The 27284-nt window shown below is 39.1% G+C and overlaps 1 protein-coding gene across 1 annotated transcript in view; it reads right to left on the reverse strand.

The window, feature by feature from the left end:
- Nucleotides 1-4571: 4571 nt before the first annotated feature.
- The window catches only part of RGS7BP (regulator of G protein signaling 7 binding protein), a 101749-nt gene continuing 79036 nt past the window's right edge, over nt 4572-27284 (reverse strand). Inside the window, 4 exon segments of the mRNA XM_017877121.1 lie at nt 4572-4856; nt 15251-15304; nt 15307-15320; nt 18823-18970. Of these exon segments, the coding sequence (XP_017732610.1) occupies nt 4765-4856; nt 15251-15304; nt 15307-15320; nt 18823-18970 (308 nt within the window). The 3' untranslated portion in view covers nt 4572-4764.

A 27284-nucleotide genomic window follows, 5' to 3' on the forward strand; every position in this document is an offset into this window, starting at 1 on the left:
GAATAAATGCATCTTAGCTCATTTTATTTTCTGACCCATTTAAAGGAGAATTTCCCTAAAGTGGAATTACTAGGCATGCAGGAAAAATACATTACCAAAATATTTTTTCAGAAAGGTGGAATCAATTTACATTCCTGTTGACTCTGTAAGATAATGTTTATTTCTATACTTCCTTTTTGTCCCTGGGAACTTTAATTCTTTATACCCTTTGCCTTTCTGACATATAAAAAGGAGTATATAATATTAACTTGCATTTTTTATTACTAGTGTATTAAAACAGTTTAACACTTTCATATTTATTATTAGTAGGTTATTTTAGTTTATTGTGCATTGCCAGTTTGTGTTCTTGGTCTAATTTTCTGGTGGAAAGTTTGATTCTCCTTGAATGAGAAAATAACATTCATTCATTCATTCATTCATTCATTCATTCATTCATTATTCACTCATTCAGTAAGTATGTTTTCAGCATTTGCTTTGTGTCTGGCACTGTGTTATGTGTTATGGATGCAACAATAAGCAAAATAGACATGGTTGCTGCCTTCTTATACTTCCAATTTAATAGGGGTAAACAGGCAATTAAACAAGCAATAATGAAAACATTCAATAAGGAAAGAATGAAATGGAAACATTTGGTTGAGAAGGGAGTTGTTGATCATGGAAATGTCCCCAAAGTAGTGATGTCTAAGCTTTTAATATGTATTTGAGATCTATATTTTTTGTTGCATATATTGTTTTCTCAATTTGGTTTGTTATTTTTCACTATATAGGAGTTTAGCAGTTTTAATAAGTCAAATTCCATTCATCCTTTCTTTCTGTTTTTTTCCTTTAGTGTCACTCAAAGAAAGACTTCTTTCACACTCAAATTATATAAATATCCACTCATGTTGCCTGCTAGTCTTGTTGTATGTTTATTTATGTGCTTGAATATGTCAACTTTTATTTCATCTGGAATTTATTTTGATAAAAATTATGAGGTATAGATCTAATATTTCTCTCAAGAAATGGCTAAAACCAGTTATCCCAATATAAATTAATAATCCAAACTTTTCTGATTGATCTGAAATGTCATTTTTATAATATACTCAATTCTTTTATATTCTTAGGTCTATTATGGTCTATATATTTAATTGTAATAATTTATCCTGAGGCCAATAGTATCACAGCTTTTTCTCACCCTACCTATGGTTACCTGAAAGTTGAGCATTTTGTATTTGGTGACATTCCTAAGACAAAGAAATGATAGACATTGCTTGGGTATGTGTGGGTAAGGTGGGAAGTTTGGCTGGATGATATCCATAATCCTTTCAATGTTGACACTTTCAGAGTTTTAAATTCCAGATGGGATCATTGTTAATCTGGTCCATTTGTTTGCTGTTTAAAACGAAGTAGATGCTTTTACATTCTCTGTCTTTATTTCCCCTCACTCTGAAGCGTAGCTTTCAGTAGGTGGCAGTATTGCCAAACACTCAGTATCCCAGCTGGTTTCGTAGAAGCGCAGAGGAACAAAATGGTCTGGCAATTTTAGAATTTCCCCCAAGAGCTTTAATTCATTAGAGGAGGCATCAGGACTATGCTACTTCTAAAGCACTCTTTGTACCCCTGAGTAATGGCATAACCAGCGGTTTGCAGTGAATCTGCTCCTAGATGCGTGCAAAACATTAGTGGACAGAATTTTTGTTGTTGTTGTTGCTGTTTTTGTTTTGTTTTGTGTTTTTAAGTGACACCTTGGTTTTGTGGGCATTTCTTATCTTACCCAAAAGTGCCTTTGGGCCCAGCCACTGACTGATTTAAAACCCAGAAATGTGGTTTTAAACAATGTGCTCGTGGTGGAATTCAGGTGATTTTTATTTTCTATTTGGTAGTATTTTTCAGATTTTCCACAAAGAACATGTATTGTCTTTGTAATCTGAAAAAAAAATCAACACAGGATATTAAAGATATGGTGGGAAAATGGGTGAATGTATGCCACAAAAGTTTACATCCTTTTCTGTTTCAAGCAAGTGGGTATGTGTGACAAAATGAGTTCAATGTTCTCTTCTTAACCCTAAAGATCGGCTCAGTGTTATTGCTAATCTGAAAGCAAATTACCAGCAGGACGCCAAGACAGTAGAACTTTATCGCTTGGAACCACACCTGAGAAAATCCTTTGGTAGGTGAGAGGAGAGGGGGGCAGCTCCTAAGGGATGCATTGGCCTGTCTAATGGGAGACAGTGAATTACCTACTGTGACCATGGGCCAGTGTAGGTTACCAGGATTTTGAGCACTAAACTTAATTTTAGGATATGTTACTGAAAGAGGGTCTTTAGATCTTGGAGTTTATCTGCGGGAACTACAAAACTGATCAAAGGCTGGAAAACAGGCACTATGAATAAAATATACGGTAGTTGAATATATTACCTTAAATATGCAAAGTCTGGCTAGGTAATTAGACAAATTCCCATCTCCATGAATAGCTACTACAGTCTTTTTAGACATGGAGGTGAGACCTGAATTTATTAACAGTCTTCAGTTGTACAAAGGACAATTGCACAGAAGGTAAGTGTTACTTTCGCACTGAGACTAAGGCGAGAATGAACACAAGTTAACCAAGCAGAAGTTATTCAGGTCAGGCATTTAGAAGAACGTGCTGAACAACAAGATTGGGCTTATCAGTTAATAACTTTGCATGGATTAGTAGGAACTAGACTGAAGCTAGAGTTCAATATAGTTGAAGTATAGGAGAGGGGATAGGCAGGTGCTGAGAGCTGCCAAACCGAGCTACTTCAACTTTTCAAAAACAATGGATCTTAAGTGAAATGACCTTAGGGGGTGAAAATGAATTACATTCAGGAAGGGATATTAAGCTTAAATCAAGGTTTGCAGACCAGGTAAGTCTGGGTTGCTTGTTTTCCCAGGGAGTATTCACCCTAAGAGTCTTTAAATAGCTGAATTGTTTTACAAATATTTGATTCAGAAAATTGTGATTTTCTCGTATAGCTTTCCGTGGCTACTTCTTGTTTGAAGCCAGGTATACCTATAACTATGCATTAATTACTGGTTCATTGGAACACGACTCTAGATTCAAAGAATAAGGCCAAAAACCAGCTGGTATGATCTAAATAGAGACCTGTATAACGTTCTCTTCCAACCCTTTAATTCTTTCACTTTCAATCAAAAGAGCTAGAAGACAATTCCAAGTATAATTTCCACATTGGATATTAGGGTGAACTATATGAAATTGCCATTTTGTAGGTCAAAACAGTCAAATATAGGAAATTTCATATAATTCAACCTAATACAGTTATTACAGTAGTTCATCTGTACCTCTCTTCACATTCACTAAAGCGAAAGGCCTTAATATATTTAGTTTTTAGGTAAAAATATTGGTATACATATAAACGCCTGTGCACATAAGTATTGGGAAAGAACAGGGTTGGGATTAAAGTTGTGTCTTTAATAAACCACTTATCGACATCTAGCTCATCCTCCTATTGTACTAGACACTGGTGCCTCCTGTCTGACTTGAAGGTTTTTCAGACTATGGAAAACAAGAAAAGAAATGCAAAGACTTGATCTCTCAGCCCATGGGAAATTCTGTCTGGGAAATGGGCCAAAGGAAGAACAGGGGACGGTATAACAAAATTTGTACCATGTTACAAGTTTAGTGAAGGAAGATCACAACAAAGCTGTGAGCAGAAAAACAAAGCATGTGGCTTCCTCCTTTCTAAAATATAGTATTGCTTAATGTGTCCTGCTTTCAAGAGTCTAAGCGTAAGACAAGACACCAACTACACATTGGAAAAGTCTTATCTGCATAGTCATCTAAAATGAGACAAGCTTAGCTTAACTAAAAAACTTTATTAACAATGTAAAATGTTAAATATTTTTATGATCTGAGCTAATTCCAGCATGCCCTATAAGATTTAACACTATGCTGATGTGCAGACACCATGCTTCAGATTTCAATTAGAACAAAATGTAATAATATTTGATTTTACATTTGAGGGTAATTGTATATGTTACTACGCCATTTCCTAACTGGATTACTTCATTCTCCAAGAAGCTAAAAAAAAAAATCATTGGATCAAAAGGAAATTAGTTGTCCATATGCATTTGTACGAAGGTATTAGGATTATTGTGTATTTACAAAATTTTAGTACTTTTCGTATGTGGTTTTTCTTGCATTATAAATTAAGATACTTTCATGTTGAAGCTCTTAAATGCCGACAGAATGGAAGACTAAATGTAAATGAGTGCCGAGAAAGCAATAGGTGAGGTGGTATATGTTTGCTTATAATATTATTTCTAATGATATTGATAGATTGGATTTTGAACACAGTTTTCAGTTTTAAATAGATTTCTATGTTTAAAGACTTCTTTCATATATGATACATTGTAACATGAGATCAGCAAGAGCTATAGATATACTATTATATGTGAAATATTTTTCCTCTGTAGAATACATTTAAAAAAATCTTTAAATAATTTAAAAATCATAATTCTTGCATCTGTCATGGCATGGTTTGGAGCAGACATGCACAATGTCAGCTTTAAAATTTCCTTTTAAAAACAGCTTGCTTTTGAATCTGTTCTTTTTTTTCTCGACGGCAGCTGCTTTCAAGTGTAAAATCATTTAAAAGGGCAAGGGGAGGCAGATAAAAGTAATAAGGAAGCATAGAAAACATAGTCAAAAACCAGTAACTGTGTGGTTCCGCTGTCTGGAGGTCCTCAGGTTTTGTGATTTTTTTTTTCAGATGTTCTCAGTGGGTTTCCAGGAGGAGCCACCTAGCTTGAGACGAGACAACACAGCCCAAAGAACCTTCTCTTCCGTCTTCTCACCAGGGGGTAGGGAGTTAGATTCAGAAGGCTGCTGTCATCTGTGATGGGACATAATGTGCACATGAGTGAGGTGTAGACACAACAACCTGCTTTTTAGGAAGTGGCTTTAAAAATCCACCATCTTCCTAATCAGGATTTCTCAACCTCAGCACTGTTGGCATTTTGGACCAGGTAATTCTTGGTTGTGGGGTACTGTCCTGAGCACTGTGGGATGGTTAGTAGCATCCCTCACTTCATCAGATGCCAGTAGCACTGTATGACAATTTGTGACAACCAAAAATATCCCCAACTATGACCAAATGTTCCTTGGTGGGGGGGGGGAGGTAAAATAGTTCAAGGCTGAGAACCACTGCTTAAAATTGAATTGAAACTACTTAGAGGCAGTCTTTCAGCTGGGAAATGTATACACCTTATTTGAAAGAACCCATGCTTATGAGTAAGGTTGACTTCTTTTCTAAACCTGCCTCGGGTATTTGCCAGTTCTGTGACTTTGAACACGTAACTGAAGCTTGCTAAGCTGTCTGTAAAATAGAGTTTAATAAAACTTAGCCCAGGTGAAGATTACATGAAATAATCTATGAAAAAGATTTAGCTATGATGAGTAGCTGACTGTCTAGCATAGAGAAAGCATTTAGTTAAAATAGCTATTATTATTTTCCTTTCCATTGGATCATTATCATGCCTTCATTCATCAACTTCATGTCTTTTCATGTTTCAACTATTTCCTATTGAGTCTTTTCTCAGCACTTTCTGTAGATTTCTGTACACAAGGGCATTCAGAGAAGACTGCCAGCTGTTGAATTAATAAGTTTTGGTTTGAAAGTTTTAGGATGATGACAAGTAGAGGAAGAAATAAACCAGTAAACCTAATCTGGTTTAAAGAGTTGCGTTTTTTAAAAAAGTGCAAACCAAAAGAGAAGGTGGGTAGAAATACCCTGTTGAAGCAGAACTGCCCAAGGTGGGTCCCAGAGGCAAAGGACTATGAGGGGATAATCTAGAATTTTCCAACTAGGGCAGTGCTAGGACATGTTCAGACTGGAGCTAAGAACAACAAAATGGTTGATTGACGTTGGTGACTGATATGTACCTAAGCTCTGCCAAGGCTAGTTGCACTTTCCTTCCAGAGTGGGGCTAAGGAGTTCCCTCCTTTCCCTGTCCTAACCTTAAAGGGGATGGAAGCTTGGCAAAGGGCACAGAAGCAGAAGTTAGATGAAGAGAGAGCTAAAGTGAAAATGTGCCCCACCTCAATCGAACTGATTCATAGAAGGGGGCTTGTTTTTCCTGATTACTGAGCCCAGGTGCTGTAAACCAAAATAAAATTGTAAGCCCCACAACCACCTGAATGGACCCCTCCTCTCAGCCAACTGCATTCCAAAGTTAACTTGAAAAACTAGTTCAGGCCATGTTGGGAAGAGGCAGTTGAACATTCTTCATTATATCATCCTCCCTTTTGGAATTCAAACAAAGCTGACTAGAGTTAACATCAACACAGAGACCTTAAGACTGATAGAACAGACTCTTTTGTTCTGATAAGAAACATTTATAATCTATTTTCACTGAAACCTGCTACCTGGAGGCTTCATCTACATGATAAAACCTTGTTCTCCACAACCCCATATCATAATAACTGAGACATTTCTTTCTATTGATTCCAGGTCTTCAGATAATAACTCAAGCAACTGCCAATCAGAAAATCTTTGAATCTGCCTATGACTTAGAAGCCCTGCTTCCAGCTGTCCTGCGTTTCCAGACCAAACTGATATCCATCTTATGTGTATCGATTAATGTCTTATGTCTTCTTAAACCTATAAAACCAAGTTGTAGGCTGACCACCTTGGGCACATGTTCTGAGGATCTCTTGAGGCTGTGTCATAGGCATGTACTATTTCTTGGCAAATTAAATCTCTAAATTGACTGAGACTTGTCTCAGATACTTTTTGGTTTACAATGCTCAGGAAACTGTTGAGAGCAAAAATAGATCCTGGCTTTCCAGTCCTCTTACATAAAGTGTCATCTGAGTGCCTGGGCTTCTCCTCTCCTTCCCAAAGGCTCTAATGTGTCACACTTATTTGTAAATTAGTATCACCCACCAAGGTTGACAGTGTTCCTTGGAATGTTGCACTACGTTATATATTTAGATAGAGCTAGAGTAGCAAGTCCAAGCCAGAGAAGAAAACAGGCGCCCCCGCTGGGCATATCAAATGAATCAAACATAGTCCACCCTCCCAGTCTCCAGAGATTAAAATCCTCTCTTAAAGCTCATATTCTGTTAACATGGAGAAAAACAGGACTAAATTGTCCTTTCCATAGTGAAAAATAATTTACTGTAATCTGAATGTCAACATTATGAGAGTTAAAAAGAGGATATCTTTCTTTTAAAGTTAACTTTCTCCCAAATAGTTAAGAAACTGAAAACAATGTTAGATACTAAACATTAGCCTCAGTTTTCAGGAGAACATCTCAGAGATAAACCATGAAATATTTGGAGCAGAAAGAAATAACTAATTTTCTCATCATTTTTAGGACTCTTACTTCTTTAACCATGAATTGATCAAGGTACTTAACCTAGTTGGATATGGCAAAGACATAGCAAATTCTGAGGGGTAAAGAATTTTACCTTTCAGTACCTCTTTGGACTCTAACTCCACTTTCTGAAACTCAAATTCACCTGGAATTCAATGCTTCTCTAAAACAGAGTCACCAAAAGTATAAAGATATTTATGTGAAGAAAGATCTTCATAGTGCTGTTTATTTAAGAGTTGGAAGATCTGTTTTCTAAATTCTGGTATCTCCTTCCCTTTCCCCAAATACTTACCCAATTTGGGGAGGGACTGAAATGGTCTTTATATGTTACAGTATGCAACTCTGACGTGTTTTGCTCCTCTTACATGAGGAAATGTCTACCACAATGCTGTATTTACAAAGGAAAATGTGTACGTGTATGTTGTGGTCATATATTTAGTTCCACTGTCTTGTTTTTGTATATATTAAAAGCAAGTAGGTAATATGCACAGATATTATGAAATTTGTATCAAGATTGATACTTACATCTGTGATGCATTCACTATAATGGATTAAAAAACCCCAAAAACCTTTCAATAGCACAGCTTTTTGTGCTATTGAAATTCTTCTCACTCAGCCGTCTATCTATCATCTATCTATCTATCTATCTATCTATCTATCTATCTATCTATCTATCTATCATCTATCTATCTATATCAAGATATACATATATATAGCAAATATACACATATTATGTACACATACATACACACATATACATATATATGTATGTGTACTATAGCTGTCTCTCACAAGGGAATAAATTGTTAGGATTGATGAGAAAGTGCTCAGACATTAAGCAAAGGGGAGGCTGCCTATTAAGGACAACTGCTGGTTTGGGTCATCTTTGCTGCACATTTGTGAGACCTTTGCCTTGCTTAGCGCTTGTCTGATCATCACCTAAGGCTGAGGTAATAGAATAGCTAAAAAATTATTGGCAGAAATTCAGAGCAGCTTTCTACACCATGGGGAGCTGACACCTGCAGTAAATGCTGAAATTTACCAAGCAGTAAGTATTCCTGGGATGGTTTGAAGTGAATTCAGCTCCAAGGAAATGTGTCTCTCCACATTGATTGAAATCCTGTCTCTGAAGGCCTATCTCAGTAGCTCTGGGGTGGGGCCAGAGAATCAGCATTTCTCACAAGTTCCCAGACATTGCTGCTAGTCCTAAAACCACCCTTTGAGAATCACTGAATAAACAGGAGGGCTGCAAGAATGTAAGCAAAAAGGAATGTTTCCCCAGTCATTCTAAATTTTCTGGAATAATGCACTTGAACTTGTTGGAAAATCTTTGATTTTATTGCAAATTTTATTTAGATGTGGCTTATAATTAAGACTTTTATAGCATTTTTTCTCCAAAGTACTCACTCTCAGAAAACTATAACCTAAGACAGTTTTAAATGTGAAAATGAAAGGTGGAAAGGGAAGCAGAGTAAGTAAAGCATAGGAGAAAGTGAAAAAAAAAGAGGGAGAGTAGGAAATTTGGCCACCATTAAGTTCAAACCTCAGTCATTCAATGTTTAATTATTTTAGATTTATTAAAAATTTTTATTTATTTTTGGAGAGACAGGGTTTCATTATGTTGCCCAGACTGGTCTCAAACTCTTGGCCTCAAGCAATACTCCCACCTCAGCCTCCCAAAGTGCTGGGATTATAGGAATGAGCTACCATGCCCAGCCTCAATGTTTAGTTCTTGAATGCTGCTGAAGCCAGGGACACTGCAATTCCCCCAAACCACTTCTCTATTGCTCAAATTTATTTTGCTAATAAAAGATTTCTTATATAGGTGATGAGAAATGCTTCTACTACACTGCAGTTACAAATTTCTATTCCAGGGAAAAAAAGAGAGAGACCCTCAGCTAAGCCAGTGGTTCTCAAACATTAGCTGCATCAGCATCATCTTAGGGCTTGTTAAAGCACAAATTGCTGACTCCAACTCCAGAGTTTCTCAGTCAGTAGCTCTGGGGTGGGGCCAGAGAATCAGCATTTCTTACAAGTTCCCAGATATTGCTGCTGTTCATAAGAGCACACTTTGAGAACCACTGGATTAACAGAAAGCCTGCTAAGTTCAAGGCTCTACATTGGGTACTGAGGATAATACCAAGATGGGTCCTAATAGAAAGATAGTCCCTGGCCTCAAGGACCTTTCCTTGAGTAACAATGAGGCTTCGTGAAAAATGCCCTAAAAGAGAGTGAACAGTCCAGTCTGGCTGGAATGAAGGGCTTATGAAGGAGGAGACAGTCCAAAACAGAGCTACTTAGAATTCCCTAACGATGCTTGTAACTTTCTTTTGCCTGCTGCCTTTGCACTTGCCACCTCTCGTTTCAGAAAAGTCCTCCCTCCTTAGACAATTGGCAAGCCCTCCTTCAAAGATTAGCTTAAACATTTTTTTTTCCTGCAGTCTTTTCTGACTGCTCCAGGCTTCTGCATTCCTTCACATTCCCATTGCTTCTATAAACAATTGCTGCAGCTCTTGGCACATCATCTGCATCCAATCCCATCTTCCCACCGCTCTGTAATAAAGTCTTAATGAATTGACCCTGGCTGCCCCAGCTCATCATCTGCCATTCACTTCCCCTCCTCCTTAGCCAGGCTTCCATGCCCAAAATTCCAAGAAAGCTGCTTGTGCCAACACCACAAGTGACCACCTTGTCATTAAATCCTGTGGACACTTCCAATTACATATTCACTGGCCATTCCTTCTTTGCAACCTTCTTTGATTTATTTAATCATGCTCTTGTAATTTTCCTCTCAGTCCCCTTTGTAGACTGATCTTGTTTCCTCTCAAACCTTCCCTTTTGGTATTCCAGGACTCTTGTCGGTGCACACTATTGGTAGGGCTTCAATTCCCACTACGCTGATGATGCTCAGATCTGTGTTTCAGTCCTCTCAGATCACGTGTCTCACTGAGCACTGCTCCAGAGGTTCCCCCCATGTCCAAAAGTTGTTGTTCTCTGGCTTTACTACTGCTCCTCTGCTCTAACTTGGTGACCAACATTGTCATTTACTTCATTTTCCAAGTCTGAACTTGGGTTTCTTCCTTGATTCTGCTTCTCCTTATGCACCACATCCAATTGTCCCTGTCCTCCTTTCCAACCTCCTGACTTTAGGTGAGATCTTAAGCATTTCTCACCTGGATGACCATACCTGCCTCCTCATGGAATCCTTCCAGTGGTTCCAAACCTCTTAACATGGCCTAAGGGGGCCTTAATGATACAGCTCTTGTCTCTCTCTTAAGCCTCTTGTCTAGAGACTTTCCCAACTACTTAAGTCCTTGTAGTTATCAAAATCCCCTCCTCTTTCATCTCCCCATATGCCTTCACACATCCAGAATCTTCGGCCTAGACTATGTTTTTTCTATTTCTTTGGCTAAGTGCTACTCATCCTAAAAATTCTCAGCACAGACACCTTCTAAAAAGCAATCTCTAATAATCCCCCATTTTGAATTCAAGCCTGGGCTAGGTGAGAATCTAATATACCTTGTAGCAACCCATGTCTAACTGTTACAGCATTATTATATTGTGAGCACTAATTTCTGTGTCTTTCCAATTGTGTGTGTGTGTGTGTGTGTGTGTGTCTGTCTGTCTATCTGCATATGTAATAGTTGTTTTCAGCCCAACCCTGAAGGCTCTACCAGAATCTGTGCGAGAGGAGGCATATGGCATTTGGAAAAGTTTCCTAGGTGATTCCCATCCAAGTTTTGCCTGTTGAAAGGGACAGGTTTTAGTGGAGGAGAGACATCCTCAGCACCTAGCACAGAATTTGACACATCATTGGTGACCATTATATGTTGGATGACGATGGGGACAAAGGCTGCTGGGGTGAGAGGTCTGTTCTTCCTTCAGTAGATAGTGAGTAGACATAGCTCAATGTAATAGAGTAATGCATTAAGAAATCAGATTGGTTTACATATGTCACACTGAATCTTGGACAAGAGATTGCAGAAATTGCAAAGGATATGGGGCTACTGGTAAAACTGCCCAGAATAACTTTCAGACAGCAGCTAGAAACATAGAAAGTCTTTACGAGGCTCTTGGGGGAAGGACCTAAAAGGTCATCTCTACGCTAGATGGTGGCATAACTGCCCAGTGTTCTTCAGCCAGATATCTGAGAACTCTTCTGCCTCACACAGCCAGGTTCGGTTCTGGATGTGGGGGTCCTGATTGGAGGAGGATGCCATGAGTTTGGGAGAACTATCTCTAGGCCCACGTTAGTCTGGAGTAGTATTGTTCACAGGAGGGGACTCATTCTAGCCCAGGTCAATTCCTGACTTACCTACTTCCAGACTGATTCTCGTGCATGGCATCAACGACCGAATTCTATGCAAGAATGAATATACCGACACCTCCTACAGCATTCACTAAATCAGAATTTTGGAAGAGGTGAAACTGTCTTTCAGGCTTAATTTATTTCTGCTGATTTGTTTTGTTTGGTAACAGCATGCATTTAGAAGATGCTTGTCCTTCACTTTCCAATCTCCTTTAAGCCTCTGTCAGTAACCTTGCAGGCTCCCCACAGGTGGTTCCATTTGTAATCCATTTGACACAGCGAGACTATCATAATTAATGAAGCTCCCTACAGCACTGCCAGTGACCTAGAATGTAGGACAGGAGGGGTGCTAAAGCAGTGGAAAGAATAGCGGGCTGAGGGCCAGGAGACCTGGCCCTTGTCTGCAGCCCACGGTGCAACTCAGCAGTGCAAGGGTGGCTTGCTCTTCTTTTGTGCATCTCTTTGCCTCCAGTCTGAAACTGGATGGATAGGAAAGAAAAGGCTGTCTAAAAATGAAGGCATAATCACTAACCATGAAAATTCCTGCCCTTGGCCACCTTCCTTTCTTCTCCACTGAAAGTTGATTTAAAGTAAACTTAAACTGTTGTGGAGCCGAGTTTTGACTGTAGTAGAAAGGGGAGAAGATATGATTAAATCTTTAAATGCTGAAATAAACATGGAACAGTTTTGGAGTTGAGGGCCGAGTTAGAGCCTAAAGAATAGTGGACTCAGTCAGCAGCATTTTCATGTGCTCAGGGGTTGAGATAGGAAAGATGGGGACCAGGAGTGGTATCTTTTCCCTTTTCTTTCTGATTTAAAGACCCATGTAAATGGAATGAAAAGAGAAAGGAAATAAGAAGGCAGAAAGAAAACAGATGGCTTTCTATAATGGTTTTCATCCTGTTAGAATCATGTTTTGACAATAAGGTCCTACAGAAAAGAACTGGAATACTTTTTTCCACATTTTACCCTGCACCATTTCCTGTACTTATTAGTCCTGTATAATAAATAAACCACCTGAAAAGAATTCCAGAAAGGAATTGGGGAAACCTGTGTGGTCTATCTCAGTCTATGTAGCAAGAAGAATCTATATGATTTGTTCATTAAAATGGTGCCAAATGCATCTGTCAAAATGTTCCCAGAGAGACTCTTCAGGTCCCCTCTGGATCCTCCACTGGTCAGCTCAGTAGGCTGTGAGGTCATGTTAAACACATAGAGAACAGAGATGTATTGTTTCATGCTAAGGATTCCCATTTCTTCCCTCAGTGAAGAAACTCAAATTTCTCACAATCCTTTACATTAGTTATTTTTGATTATTAAAATCCTATTGCACCACCTCCTTCTGAATAAGTCCTTGTATCTCCTTTCTAGCTTTTTCCTTTTTGTTCCCCAGATGGACCCAAGGTTCAAGTCCTAAGTATAATTTATTTTGATGACTATTCCCTTTTCACTCATGTTTTCACTCACAGTATCAACCTTTGATTATTATTATTACATTGAAAAATGTAATTAAAATTAATTATTTTTGTGTATGAAGATGATACAAAGTCACATAAAATATTTATATGATATTCTTTATGATTATAAATGACTAAATAAAACAAAATTACTGTCTTTCTATTAACACACAGTCAAAAACTGCTATATGAATGATCACTAAATGGGGAGGGAATGTTTAGGATGATGTGATTTAAAATATAGGTTACATGGCACCCATGAAATTCAGACTGGGGGACCCTGGGCAGCCATCCTCTTGGAAAGCTGAATGTGAGGGAGGGCGAGAGGCCAGGGTGCTACTGATGAAGGAGGCTTGCCAAACCTATTAAGACACTGAGGACAGCTTCAGACATGAGCTGCGGATCTAAAGTCCTGGGGCCAGTGTTTTGAATTGCAGGCTTAAGACCAGCCTCACATGTACACTACACATGATCTGTTGCAGAGTGAGTGGTAGCAGGGATTCCTCTATTTGATGGTGATTTGGGGTTCTCTTGAGCAAAGCTGGGTTGACCAGCTTGTAAATAATATTAACAGTGACAACAATAATAATAATAACAAAGTGTTTGTCAAGTGTTTGCTCTCTAAGTTTGGTAGTAGGCCTATGACACATTGCTTCAATTAATCCCCACAACAGACTTCTAAAGGAGGTGATACTATTATCCCCTTTGCAGGGCTGAGGAAATACATTTGCAGAAGTTAAACAATTTGTTCCCAGGGTGCAAAGCTGGTAGGTGGCAGAGCCAGCATTTGAACCCAAGGCTATCCTTAATTCAAAGCCCTTGTTCTAAACACTGTGCTTGTTTCTGGCAACAATCTTCCATGTAGTGGTCAGAGCAGTCTCTCATCACTACAGCATGTTTTCTACTTTCTCAAAACACTACACCTGTGACTCAAGCCAGTTGGTCTTGGCGACCAGGCCCTTCAGGGTCTGTTCCGAGTTATCTGATGTGCTGGAGCCCCTGCTTCTTATTTTCTGACCTCCGCCCCTGTGCAGCTCAGGCCACGCTACTCTTCAGCCTCTTCATCTGGTGTTCTCACTTCCACCCCTCCACCTTCTGCTGAGCTGCTCCTGGAGCCAAGAGGAGCCTCCAGCTCCACTGCCAAATCCTCCTCCTCCTCCTCCTCCTCCTCCTCCTCCTCCTCGCTTCAAGGCAAGCAGCACCCTGTCTTCCCTCCCATCAGGCTTTGCTCAGTGAAAACAAGAGGAGTTTCTTTCTTGCCTCCTAGAAGCCTTTCTCCACCTCTATGTACAACCCTCTGAAGTTGATACTTTAACTATGGCTGCTCCAGCCATGTATACTTAATGTAAGCCCTTATTATTGGTCCTTTGTACACATTGTCAGTCTCTGGGGCTGCAAAGGTAGGTGCAGATTTAACCAACATCGATTGTGACTGGTGTTATTCTACTATGTCCCAGGCTCCAGATACTGAGGATACAATAGTTTAAAAGGCATGCAGAGGACTTTCCCGCATTCTAGTGAACATCTCCCTCTCATTTCTGCGTTAGGGTGTATACTCCCATAGGATAGACCTGGAGACAGATTGCCTGAATTCACATCCCCGTTTTCCTACTTACAGTCTGTGTGACCTTGGCCAAGTTAGCTGACATCTCTGTGTGCCAGTTTCTAGTAAATTGGGAAACACTAATAGCATTTCCCTCAAAGTTATTTAGAATTAAATAAGTGAATATGGTTAACACATGCAAAGTATTTTGAATAGTGGCATGCTGTAAGTTCTCAATATATGTTAATTTTTTGGATTACTTTTTAAAGATAATTACGCAAGTGGATGGCAGAGATCTTCCTTTGAAGGTGTTCTTAAGTCTCTTGCTGTGCCTGGCATGGTGCTTTCCACAGTGAGTAACAGGACCAGTGGAGGAAGAGTTTGTTTTAAGGTCAGAATGTATCTCAGGCCCCCTCAGAGCATACTGTGTTCACCAGAGAGTCTCTAGTCTCATTTTGGTATCTTCTTGAGGAAAGACAAATGAATGCTCAATGCCTTCTACTGTTTGTGTGAGACATATGCTTTAATTTCCAAGAAACAATTCCCAAGGTTATCCCATTAAAAACATCCTCTGCCTCAAAGAGAAGTGACAAGACTCACCTTGATTTTTCAGTGGTAAAGGCATAGTTTCCCTGAGTTTGCTTAAAAGGTTTTCATTTCTCGCATGTCTCTGTAAAATTGATAAAAGACAGAATAATCAGCTGTAAATTTTCAAAAGGAAATCTCAAACAATCTGTTCTATGAGACAACTGAAGGATGAGAGTCTGTGTCTAATTGCACTAGCTCTAGTTTCCAGTAGGCAAATATTGAATTTATTTTGCTTTTACAAGAAAAAAAATCTGAGATAGGTTGGCTCAGGAAAAAATGAGAGCTACTCTGCCAAACATTTCTACAGGGCATTCTCCTGCAGAAGCCCTTGTCTCTGCCTCCAGTCGAACCTGGCTAAGATCAGAAAAGAGCCATTGGTCATGAGGACAGTGCTTTAGATTTACAGAGAGGCCAAGTATGTACAACCGGAACAATAGGGTTACCCAGAACAAACTTGAGGCTGGGTGATGGTGCTATCAAGACTTTATGGTCAGAGGACTATAGTGGCTGTGTACGTTCACTTGCTGTTATTTGCTTGTTTGTTAAAATTTGTATAAATTTAAGGAGTACAGGTGTAGTTTTGTTACTTTGACATATTGCATAGTGGTAAAGTCTATGCCTTTAGGGCATCCATCACCCCAATAATGTACATTTTACCCACTGAGTATTTTCTCATCCCCTACACCTTCCCACCCTTCTGAGTCTCTGATGTCTATCATTCCACATCCCATGTCCATGTGTACCCACCATTTAGCTCCCACTTATAAGTGAGAACATGCGCTATTTGGTTTTCTAAGTTGTTTCACGAAGACAATGGCCTCCAATTCCATCTTCTGCTTGGTTTTAATAGTCTCTTGTTACCATGATTGGAATTCAGTATAACTCAGGTATTAAGCATTCACCAGGGCTAACACTTATTATATTGACTTGGAATAATGAGAGAGTAACAAATTCTAAAACTTCCAGAGAACTCCTTACAATGGATGAAACAGAAAGGGGCGCAGTATGGGAACAAGAGGGAAAATAGCCCTACCTGGGGACAGCTGGACCTTCCTCTAGCACTGACCATCCTTCCACACTTCCTGACTTCAGCACACAGCATGCAATGCCACTGCATACATCAAATATCTTCCCTCATCTCAGAGCACACATGGTCATAAAACCCCAGAACTGTAAAGCAGGAAGCCATCTTAGGAGGCTTCTAGTCTAAGGTAGGGGAGAACCGATCTTTTGAAACCCTTGGGACAATGGTCTCTATACACGTCTAGGTAGTTGTGTATTGGAGAAAGTGCTCTTGAAACCCCAGGACATAGTGGCAGCTTTCATTTAAAATAGCCAGGAACATAATTTGGTACAAAAAGCAGATGTATCTTTTAATGAACTGAGGATAGGCAAGCACTGGTAGGTACCATGGGTTTAGGAAAGTTTTGTGGGGGAAGATCATCCTAAAGTTGAAGAAATTCTATCCACTTATTTTTCTTCTGTTATCTGAGGAAAGACAGTCACCATTTAATTTTAGGTATGAAACCTCTCAGTCCACTTCACAAAACACCCCTGTTCTGTTGAGCATGGTTTGAGGACCATTTTCTTAGGGTAATTCTGAAGACCTCATGGGAGCTCCTTTTCAAGTATTGACTGATAGGTGAAGAGGAACTCAAGTCTCCGTAATAATTGATTGGAAAAGGAAAGGAAAGCAACCTTGAGGATCTGCAGAAATATGCCTATAAAAACATTCCAAATCCACTCCCATGGGTGTGAGGTGTGAGGAAGTGTCTGTGGTCTGCATGCTGATCAAGTGAGAGAGGAGGGCGGGAGAAAGGAAGCGGGGCCCCATCTCCACAAGTGCAAGGCACAGTCTGTTTTCATGTAAGATCTCAAGGACAGATGGAATGGGTGAGAAAGGGCTAGGAATGCAACATGGGGATTGAGGCAAGGTCTCCTCTAATAAAGCACCAGTTCTCAACCTTGGTGGCTGCAGAGGAGAATCACCTTAAGCCCAGGTCTCAGCCCAAGAGAGCCTGATTCAGCTGGCTTATAGTGGGGCCCAGCCATCAGTATTTAAAAAATTCCCTCCTGATGACTTAACTGTGCAACCTAGTTTGAGACCCATGATCTCTCAAGGCAGGCAGCTGGGGAGAACGGAGTTAGCCACATCCTGGACCAGGTCCACTGTGTCTACCCCCATCTCCTTTGACCAGAATCTGGGCTTTCAGGCTAAACGGAAACATTGCCAACGTTGTGGGCCATAACTATCCTACTGTTAACTGCCATCCCTTCTTATAAGCTTATAAGGCTTGAATATAGCTGTTGTCTAAGGTTTGCAAAGGAAATGGCTTCACTGATGGTTTATGCCCTGATATGGCATTTCAGCAGATATTTTTTTCCCTGGGAACAGAGCTAAGAATTTTCTATTTTATAAATTAAGATAAATCACTCCCTCATCATTTGTCTATAGTGCTATCAAACTGTGCCAAACAGCTTTATTGTTTGAATTGTTGCATTTCCAAGCTTATACAAAATCCAAGTTTTATTAATAGCGCATAATTACCACATGCTCCAATTTTCTATAAACACAGAAATTCGGTAATTAGCTTTAGAATTATGTTACAATCTGAAAGTAGAACCACAATGGCTATAAATGCCATTGTGTGTTACATTTCTAAAAATAAAAAAAAAATAAAATGTTCATTATGTTGTCAGTGACTCAACCTCATACACACAGAACACTCAGTGGAATTGCCCAGTATTCATTCAGCTACTTGGTGCCAGCTCTGGGGACATTAGTAGCAAAGGGCACAGATATCAGTGTAAAGGCAAATAAACAAGAGGCTTATCTTTCTGCCTCACAGAATGTCATTTTTAGCATCTAGATGGGACATGGTATTTATTATAATAACATTATTATTACTCCTTTTTCCTAAATAAAATAAAATCACTGTAGAGTCTCTTCTTGTCAAGAAAGAAACTGCCTCTCTAGAAGTGAGCTACTGAAGTTAAGAAAATGCATTAACTTGCTTTGACCACTGAGGGGCCATCAGCCACCTTATGGAGAGAAAGAGAAGGGGGCCCTGGGAGAAGCCCTTTGTGAACTGGACAGAATGCTCAGCCCCCAAATGGCAGCTAAGCAGGCTGTTCCATATACCTGAAACCCGAGACTTTACTGGAGACATCTTTGTGTAATTTTGGATTTTCTCCCTTAAACAAATGAGAATTTTGGGCACCAGCCCAGTAGGTGAACTATGACAGCATGTAGACTTTCTCCCCTCCAAGGCAGCACACTGTTCTCATTTTCTACGGAGATGCAATGTGTTAGAGTGGGAGAAGCAGAGGCCTGGGAGCCTGTGCCTACTGTGGGTGCTGCTAGTGTTCTTCTGCAGCATTTGGACTGCTTACCCTCTCTTGTCTTAGTTTTCTTGTCTGCAGATTAGGCAGTCTCCAGGGTCCCTGCCAGCACTATGCTCCTCTGGCAGACCAAAGAAAGCTCTGTTTCTGAATCTGAACTAGAAAACCTCATCTCTCTGTGGCCCCTAAGAACATTAACGGGAGGAGGATTGGCAGTCTATTCAGGGTAACTTCCCACTTACCTTTCAGTGTTCTCAATGTCTGTGGAAACCTGCCAGGAATGTTGCTGACTATCTATGGGGGATGATGAGGAGTCTTCTAGGGCAGGTGTTTCAGCACTCTCCTCAATTTTGCAATCCAAACTCTTGGTTCCCCCGCCAGGTTCCTTTCCTAAGGGAGGGAGGGTGTTGGTAAAGATAAGAGAAATAAGAAATCATAAATGCAGGCTCTATATGCAGGATGTCAGTGCAAAGGTTGGTTATGCTTTGAGTCAAATGTTCCATTAACCCTAATAGCTTTCTGAGTAATAAAATAATTAGATATATGCATGTATGAGTGTGTGTGTTTGTGTGTATAGCATGTTTTCACAACGTTCCGGGAAAGACAGCTTGAGGTCAATGGAACCTTAAGATCAAGATAAAATTAAAGCCCCTGTCTTTGATAGAGTATTGGTGTTTTATAACGCATTCTTAGTAAATTAGATTAAGTTAGCTCAGGAGGAGGGATTTAGCTTGTGAAACCTACTGGCTTTTGGTGCAGGTAAAAGGGCCGGGAGCAGGTGACACCCAGCAGAAAGAATGAGAGCTCCTGCTGTTTTCTCTGATTCTAGACACCGGCCCTCTCAGCATGAGCAGGGATCATGCAGCTGCCTTCCAATTCCTTGGCTCTCCAGCCTCCTCCAACACATCCTTCTATGAGGAGAGAGCCCGACCTTGATCCAGACTTACACCACTAAGACCATAAAGCACCATCAACTCAAATGTGAACACCATGTACTAGGTAGCCGTCCACAGCTACCCACGAAGACTTGTCTCTACCATGATCGATCTCAAGTGAATAAATCAGTACTTTCTGGAAACAAATCTCCAAACTGGTTCAGCCATAAATTTATATGAAATTAAATGGGAGGTTATGGTGTATGGCCTAGGCATAATCTCTTAATGTCTTTTATTCTTTCTTGAAAATTTGTGCCTCCACAGAGGGGTATCCTGGTACCATGGAAATGATCAATGAGGCCTGGAACTGGGTTTTAAACCTGGCTTAGTCATGTGTTCATTCATTCACTCACTCATTCATTCATTTATTTACAAATATATCTTGAGTGTCAGCTACAAGCAAAGGGATTGCTGCTAGAGATATGAAGGTGAAAGAAAACTCCAGCATTGTAAGTCTCATGGAGCTTACAGTGCTGGAGTTAAACAATGAAAACATTATACAAATAATTACAAAGCTGTTGTATAACATTATGTAGTCTGGAAAAAAGGATAGCTATTATATATAGTGTTTTTGCCTCCTTTATCCAGTTTTATTTTTAACATGTAGATATAACTCCAGACTAGTTGAGTGATTGTTACAGCCTTTATCATTGAATATTCATAAGGTAGTGGCTACATCACCTTATCTTTTAGCTCAGTTTCCCTAATCCTACTGTGATTGCTTTGCATTAACAAGAAAACTAATAAAAAACAAAACCTACAAACTTGTGAAGAGGATGCCTGGTCATGGTAAAATCTAACAGGAAGTTTTTTCCTTGGATTTCTGCTGGAGGGAAGTAGCAAAAATCTCATCCCTGAAGTTTCTAACCCATGTGGTAACAATACAAGGAGAAAGAGCGAAGCAATTTAATTGGTTGTATGCCTTTCACCAACCTACAGTAGAAATCGACCTCTGAACATTCAGCCAGAGCACATGCACACATTTACTGATGAGAAACTTTGATCTTTTCCTGTGTACTTTATGCACATTGATCCTGGGTGATGGGACTTGCCTGAGGAATTGTTTCTCCAATTTTATGGTATGCTCTTGGGGGGAAATTAATTAAGCACATAATTTAGCACATTACCATTTCACAGTTGGAGGGTATTGACCTCTTAAAAGCATTTGCATTTTGCCTCTTGGAAGAGTGCAGCAAGTGCAGTCAGTCTACCAGCCATGTATCTCTAGGCAGGGTCAGCCTTAGGATGTGAGTCTGAGCAGGGGTAGGTGAGATGAGGGGAAGCGGCAAAATGAGGGCTCCCCCAAAAACAGGTCTCTGCTTTTCAAAACCTGAAGGCTTCTATTACACTCCTGTGTATTGGAAATGTCTTGGTGAATGGAGTATGGTTTGAGCATCAGAGAGGGGGAGGGGAAGAAGATTCATCAGAATTCTCTGGCTTATGGGCTTTGTCTAGCTTTGGGGCCATATTATTCCCTGTCCTGAGGTCCAGACTATAGAGCCTGAAGCTTTTATTCCAATGAGGAAAAGGGAGGACACCAGGAAATGTGATGTTCCTTGTTGGAGTCCTCTCTCCACCTCCCTCATATTACACCTTTTACATGCAAAGCCGTAAATGGAATTTGGTTGACAACACCTTTGATTCTACTTAATACCTGTGATTATTCTGCTACTTACAAGACAAATGCCCTTCCATAACTTTTTCAAACTAAAACATCATTTTAAAGATTTCAAAGATCTTGAAACAGCGCTTGTAAAGGCAGGTAATAACCGACTTTTCCTATTTTTGGTGACGTTTAGGTCTAACTCTGCTGATGTAGCTGAACCAGAATGGAAACCATGAATGTTGGCCTTCACTTCAGGGCTTTCTGTCAGCTTACAAAATCCCTGCAGAAGTTTGATATAGTATCTTCTTTAGCTAACATGTCTTAAAAGACAGAAAAGATCAATATGAATTTAAGGGGTTTTCAATTCCAGAATGTATGTGATGTCAAGTTTACTCTGCAAGTGAATTATAATTGCTCTCATTTACCTATAGTACCGACTTTATGCTAGGATTCTTCTCCATGACGTGACATGTTGCCTTCTTAGAAAAGTCCACTATCAGAAATGATCTTGCTTATGTATTTGCTTACTAGTTTATTGTTTGCCATCCCCAGTCCCACACTCATCTCTCATCTCCAAACTTCATAGGTAAACTCTGTAAGGCCAATAATTTTATCTGTTTTCTTCAATTCTATAAGCCTACTACCGAAGACCAAGGCTTACGCATAGTAGTATCTCAATAGATACACAGCATTAAAAAATGTAATTATACTATATATGTTGTTATACAACTTACTTTGCTACTGTAGTCAGGCTTAGAGATGTTTTCCTGTTAGTGCATTTTAATTTATGGAATGCTTTCTAATGGATGGGCAGTATTCCATAATAAGGAAGCTAGGTTGTAATTGTTCTCTTTTTCCACAATATGTCAATATTTATGTAAAACAGATACTTTGAGGCAGAATATTGAGACAAAGTATATGTATGCACCTTTTAAAATTTAATATATATTGCCAAATTGGCCTCTGAAAAGGCTATGCTAATTTATACTTTACATCCACCAGTGGTAATCCAGGGGGCCCATTTCCCCACCCCTTTCCTAGCACTTCATATTATCAACATTTAATGTTTGCTAATTTAATGGGGAGAAATAGAATCTCATTGCCCTTTTGTTTTTAGTTTTCATTTCCTTTATTACTACTGAGGTTAAACTTCTTTTCTTTTTTTTTGTTTTCTACTTTCTTTTTAAAAAAACTTTTAAGTTCAGGGGTATAGGTGCAGGTTTGTTACGCAGGTAAGCATTTATTTTCCTATTTTAATTGACTACTTGTGTTTCTTCCTTACATTTTCTATTTGTATCATTTGCCCATTTAAACAATGGGTTGAGTTTCTTATTGATTTGTAGGGGTTCTCTTCATAGAACGGACATTGAACATTTGCTATATATACTGCTTATATCTTTTACTCTATTACGTCTTTGAATTTTGTTTATAATGTATTTTGTGAAAAGTTAAATTTGTATAGTCAAAGCTGTTCATCTTTTATGTCTTTTGGTATTATGCCTTGACTATATTTTCTTCTAATACTCGCACAGTTTTGAAATATTCAGTTCTATAATTTACTTTTATATATGGTATGATATAATAATCTAAATTTTTACCTCAAATGAAGAGCCAATTGCCCCAATAGCATCTAGTGACTTTTCTATTGACTTTGCTCTTTCTAATATATTAAGTTCCCATATAAATGTGGATTTATTTCTGGATATACTATTTTATTTTATATTTATTTGTTTATCCTGTGGCAGTTCCATGATATTTTAATTATTATGTTTTTAGTATTCAGTACAGAAAGTTCTCCTTCATTGTACTTTTCCCACTGACATTTTGAATTTTGAAATTTTGAATCCACTGCAAATGAAACTATAAATTACTATCATGTAAGGCTTTGACCTTTATTAAAGCATGAATCATTGATTACTTTTTAAGTGTTGTCTAGGTTTAATGGTTTATTTAAAATTATTTCTTTTTATGTTAATTTTGATAATTCATTTGTCCTAGAAAATAATCCACTGAATACATTTTTAATAGTATAAAGTTGAATGCAGTTTTCTCTTGGAAGTGTTTCATACCCTAATGCTATTTATTTATGACTCCTGATTTCTTTGAATACCACTTTTTCTTGGATTTCAAACATGTCTTCCTCTTTTTTGAATTCAGTTTTCATTTTTGGGAGCATATCCTTGACTAACTGTTTCAGAGGAGATCTGTGGAATGCTAAATTCATTAGTTTTTACATGACCACAAATACATTTTCTTCTCTCTCTCTCTCTCTCTCCCTCTTGGTGCTTACACTTAGATTCTAGTTGGCTGGCTATGTAAATTCATGTTCAAACTAAGTTTTTCTAATAACTGGTATGACTCTGTTCTCTTCTCTTTTATCTGTACCTAGGGATGCACCAATGTTTTTAAACTTTGATTAAATATGATTCAATATAATTTGATTCTATACTATTATTTAATGTATTGTCTATATTTAAATTTCCCCAATGGTGTCAATAAATACTTTATCATTTCTCTTTAAATTGAGGGATACATTTAAGGACTATGCACTGCATTTACTTGTTGTGTTTTTTTATTTTTCTTTTTTTTTGAGACAGGGTCTCATTCTGTTGCCCAGGCTAGAGTGCAGTGATGATAATAGCTCACTGCAGCCTTGAACTCCTGGGCTTATGTGATCCTCTCTCCTTAGCCTCCCAATAGCTGGGACTATAGGAATACAACACCATGCCTGGCTAATTTGTTTTTATTTTTTGTAGAGATGGGGTCTTACTATGTTGCCCAAACTGATCCTGACCTCAAGCACTTCTCCCACCTCAACCTCCCAAAGTGCTGGAATTACAGGCATAGCCACTGTGCATGGCCTGTCATGTTTCTTTATTTTCTTTTAATCTAGAACAGCATCCTTGCCTTTTTCATTTTTACTGTCATGAATATTTTTGAATGAAGAGTTCAGGTCAATTGTTTTACATAGTGTCCTTCCACTTGGATTTGTCTGATGGGTCCCACATGCCTAGATTCAGAATAAACATTTTTTGGCAAGAATATTATAAGGGTGATACTGTGTCCTTAGTGCATCACACCAGAAAGAACGTGAGTCAGTTTGTCTTATTCATGATGCTAATTATTATCAATTGTTTGTTTAATGTGGTTTCTGTCAGCTTGTACAAGGTGCACAGTAGATGCACCCCTTTTCCCCTCTGTAACGTTTTTTTTTTTTTTGAGACAGAGTCTGTCTCTGTTGCCCAGTCTGAAGTGCAATGTTGTGATCTCAGCTCACTGCAACCTCTGTGTCCCAGGTTCAAGCAATTCTTGTGTCTCACCCACCCAAGTAGCTGGGATTACAGGTGTGTGGCACCATGCCTGGAAAATTTTTTGTATTTGTGGGAGAAACATGATTTGGCCATGTTGGCCATGCTGGTCTGAACTCCTGGCCCTAAGTGATCCGCCCACCTTGGCCTTCCAAAGTGCTGGGATTATAGGTATGAGCCACCGTACCCACCTATCCCTCAGTAACTATTAAGTAATCTACCAAGTGATTCATTGAGATAGTCTAATATTTTAACTTTAGATATTTCTTTGTTTTTTTTAGGGTTGGGGAATTGTTTTCTATTTTTCTTGATTACTGATTTCTCTCAATTCTCTCTGTTCTTTCAGAACTGCTATTTTATATTGGAGTCTCTGGCTCAATCTTTCCCATTTTTTAAATATTCTCCATACTCAAATGATCTTTTGGGCTGAATTCTGGGAGAATACCTTGACTTCATCTTTCAGTTCACCATTTTAGGCTCTCAGTATTTCCATTATAATAATGTTAAGAACTGTGAAAGGTCTGAGATTTTACCTTACTTGCAAATTAGCCTATTGTAGTTTCATGGATACTGGAAGAAGACATGAGATTTCTCGGTCAGATACAAAGGTAGTTTATTACTCACAGAAAGCAGTAGCCAGAGGATTAGCATTTGTGCTGGTTTTTTGAGTCCTAATTCCCACAGTGAGGAGCAAAAGGGCCAAACAGTACCTGCACACACAGTGGGCTGCGTGACAGGAGGGCAGAACCCTGAGCTCAGGGATTCTGTGTCTTTTATAAGCGTGTCTGCCCTTTGCTGAAGAGGGAAACATTTTCACTGTACTGAATAGTAAGTATGCCTTGCTCTGGAAGAAACACTGTCTCTGTTTTCCAAGGCATTTCCTAAATAAACATCCTTGAGAAGATAGGGTAAAACAAAGGGCAGTCAGTGCCCCAGTTTGCAAGTGGTGCAGAATGTGAGAGACAAGTGGAGAACTGTCTCCCAACACTAATTAACCCATCTATTTTTATTTGATTGATCACATTTTTACTTCCAACAAATCTGGCTGCTTCCTTTATGTTGCAGACAAAAATTGTTTTAAGAATATGCAGACTCATAAATCTCTTTGCATATATTGATCACATATATTTTAAATTTTTTATCACTTTTAAAATGTGTTCTTCAAGTGTTAGTCATTTATTGTATTTGGTATCTCCTTTTACAGTGTTTGTTTTCTTAAAATCTTGTCATTCCTGAATGTCTATTCAAATTTGTTTTTCAGGACCTCTGTCTGTCTGTTAATAACAGTGTCCTCCTTCTGGTGATGATGGAGAAGGGGCAGGGTGTGTGGCTGGACAATATGTGTCAAAAGCATTTCTTATGGGTGTGAGGGTTTCCCATCTCCAGTGGATACCTGGGTACCCTGCCTGTTTTTGGCCCTGTGCCTGCTCTAAGTTTCCTGTTTACCACTCCTATTCCGGTGAGATATACTGAGCAATTTAGTCTGGAAAAAGCACTGTAGTCATGTGCTCACTGTCTTTTTCTTCTGCAGCTGTCCTTGTGGAGGCTCAGATTTATTTTATACTCTTTTCTGCTTTGCTGCCCAGTCCTGACCCTCACACAAGATGTCCTCCTGGGGCAAGCACTGATGGTCTGTGCTGCTCAGTGTGGGGTAGCCCAGCTTTTCCATAATGCGATTTTGAACATGAAATTTCCTGACAGCAGTTCCAGCAATCTTTCCCATGATTTGTATTTGTTGACTCTGAGTTTGAAGAATCTCTGGAATTGATCTCATTTTCACAGAAAATTTCTCCTGCTTGAATTTCTTCTTGAGTTTCTTATCTGCTAGGGGGTTTCCTCTGTTTTATTTTCACCAATCTAATCCCAATTGCTTTCTAGCTTTGACAGATTCCTCAAAATTTCTAGTTTGTTGAAGTCATCCTTCCTTGTTTTTCAAGGTTGTGGGAGACTGTTTTGTGTTTGTCATCCTCTATTTTCTTTTCCTCTTACTATTAGAGCTATGGCCAATGGACTCTGATCAGGCGTGATGTATGCCTCTTCCAGACTGGCCCCTGAAAGTCCTCCTATAGGATCCCCCAGGTTTTCCTTGTTTTCCCCTTGACCATTTGATGAATGCAGAGAATGGAAACAGCAACACTGCTCACTCTACCCAGCTCTGGCATTGGACTATGCCATTGGTGAATAATGAGATTTGCTCTAATCCATTGAGATTTGGTGTTATCTCATACAATAGTTACCCTGCCCTGACAAATACAGGAACTAATATGGATTTATTTCTTTCATTACATGTTTTTCCATTATTTCAGTGGATTTTCACCAGGAAGGAAAATATATGCATAAGTTCAGCCCAACATCTCTGGATAAACTTTTCCTCTAATTATACTCTCCTTCTTTTGACAATAGACACAGAATTAAAGCAATTCATTCATTTATTCAATAACCATTAATTGAAACTTTACTCTGCTTGAGGCACTCTGCTAAGTGCTAGGGATACAAAAGTGAACATACTCATGGTGATCAAAGTCTAGAGAGGACAATAGGAAAGAAACCAGGCAATCAACTCGCAATGTAATGTGTGCCATTATTAGAGTCATGGAAATGCTTGAGGGACACATTGAGTGGGCATTGGTCAGGCTTGGAGGGTCAGGAAAATCTTTCTGAAGAAAGTTATGGCCTTCATATGTTATCTAAGTTGTGACCCAAAGAAAGTATAGGGATGGGCCAAGTGAAAGGGACAGGGGTAGGGTGAGGTAGGATGGGTCATATGTCCAAGGCAGAGGACAAAACTGGAAGGAACTTGCAAGTTGATGTTCCTCAAAGTAGTTCAAGATGATTCAAGTGGGTAGGGCAGGGTA

Source organism: Rhinopithecus bieti, unplaced genomic scaffold, assembly GCF_001698545.2.
Source record: "Rhinopithecus bieti isolate Rb0 unplaced genomic scaffold, ASM169854v2 scaffold_10181, whole genome shotgun sequence".
Taxonomy (NCBI): Eukaryota; Metazoa; Chordata; class Mammalia; order Primates; family Cercopithecidae; genus Rhinopithecus; species Rhinopithecus bieti.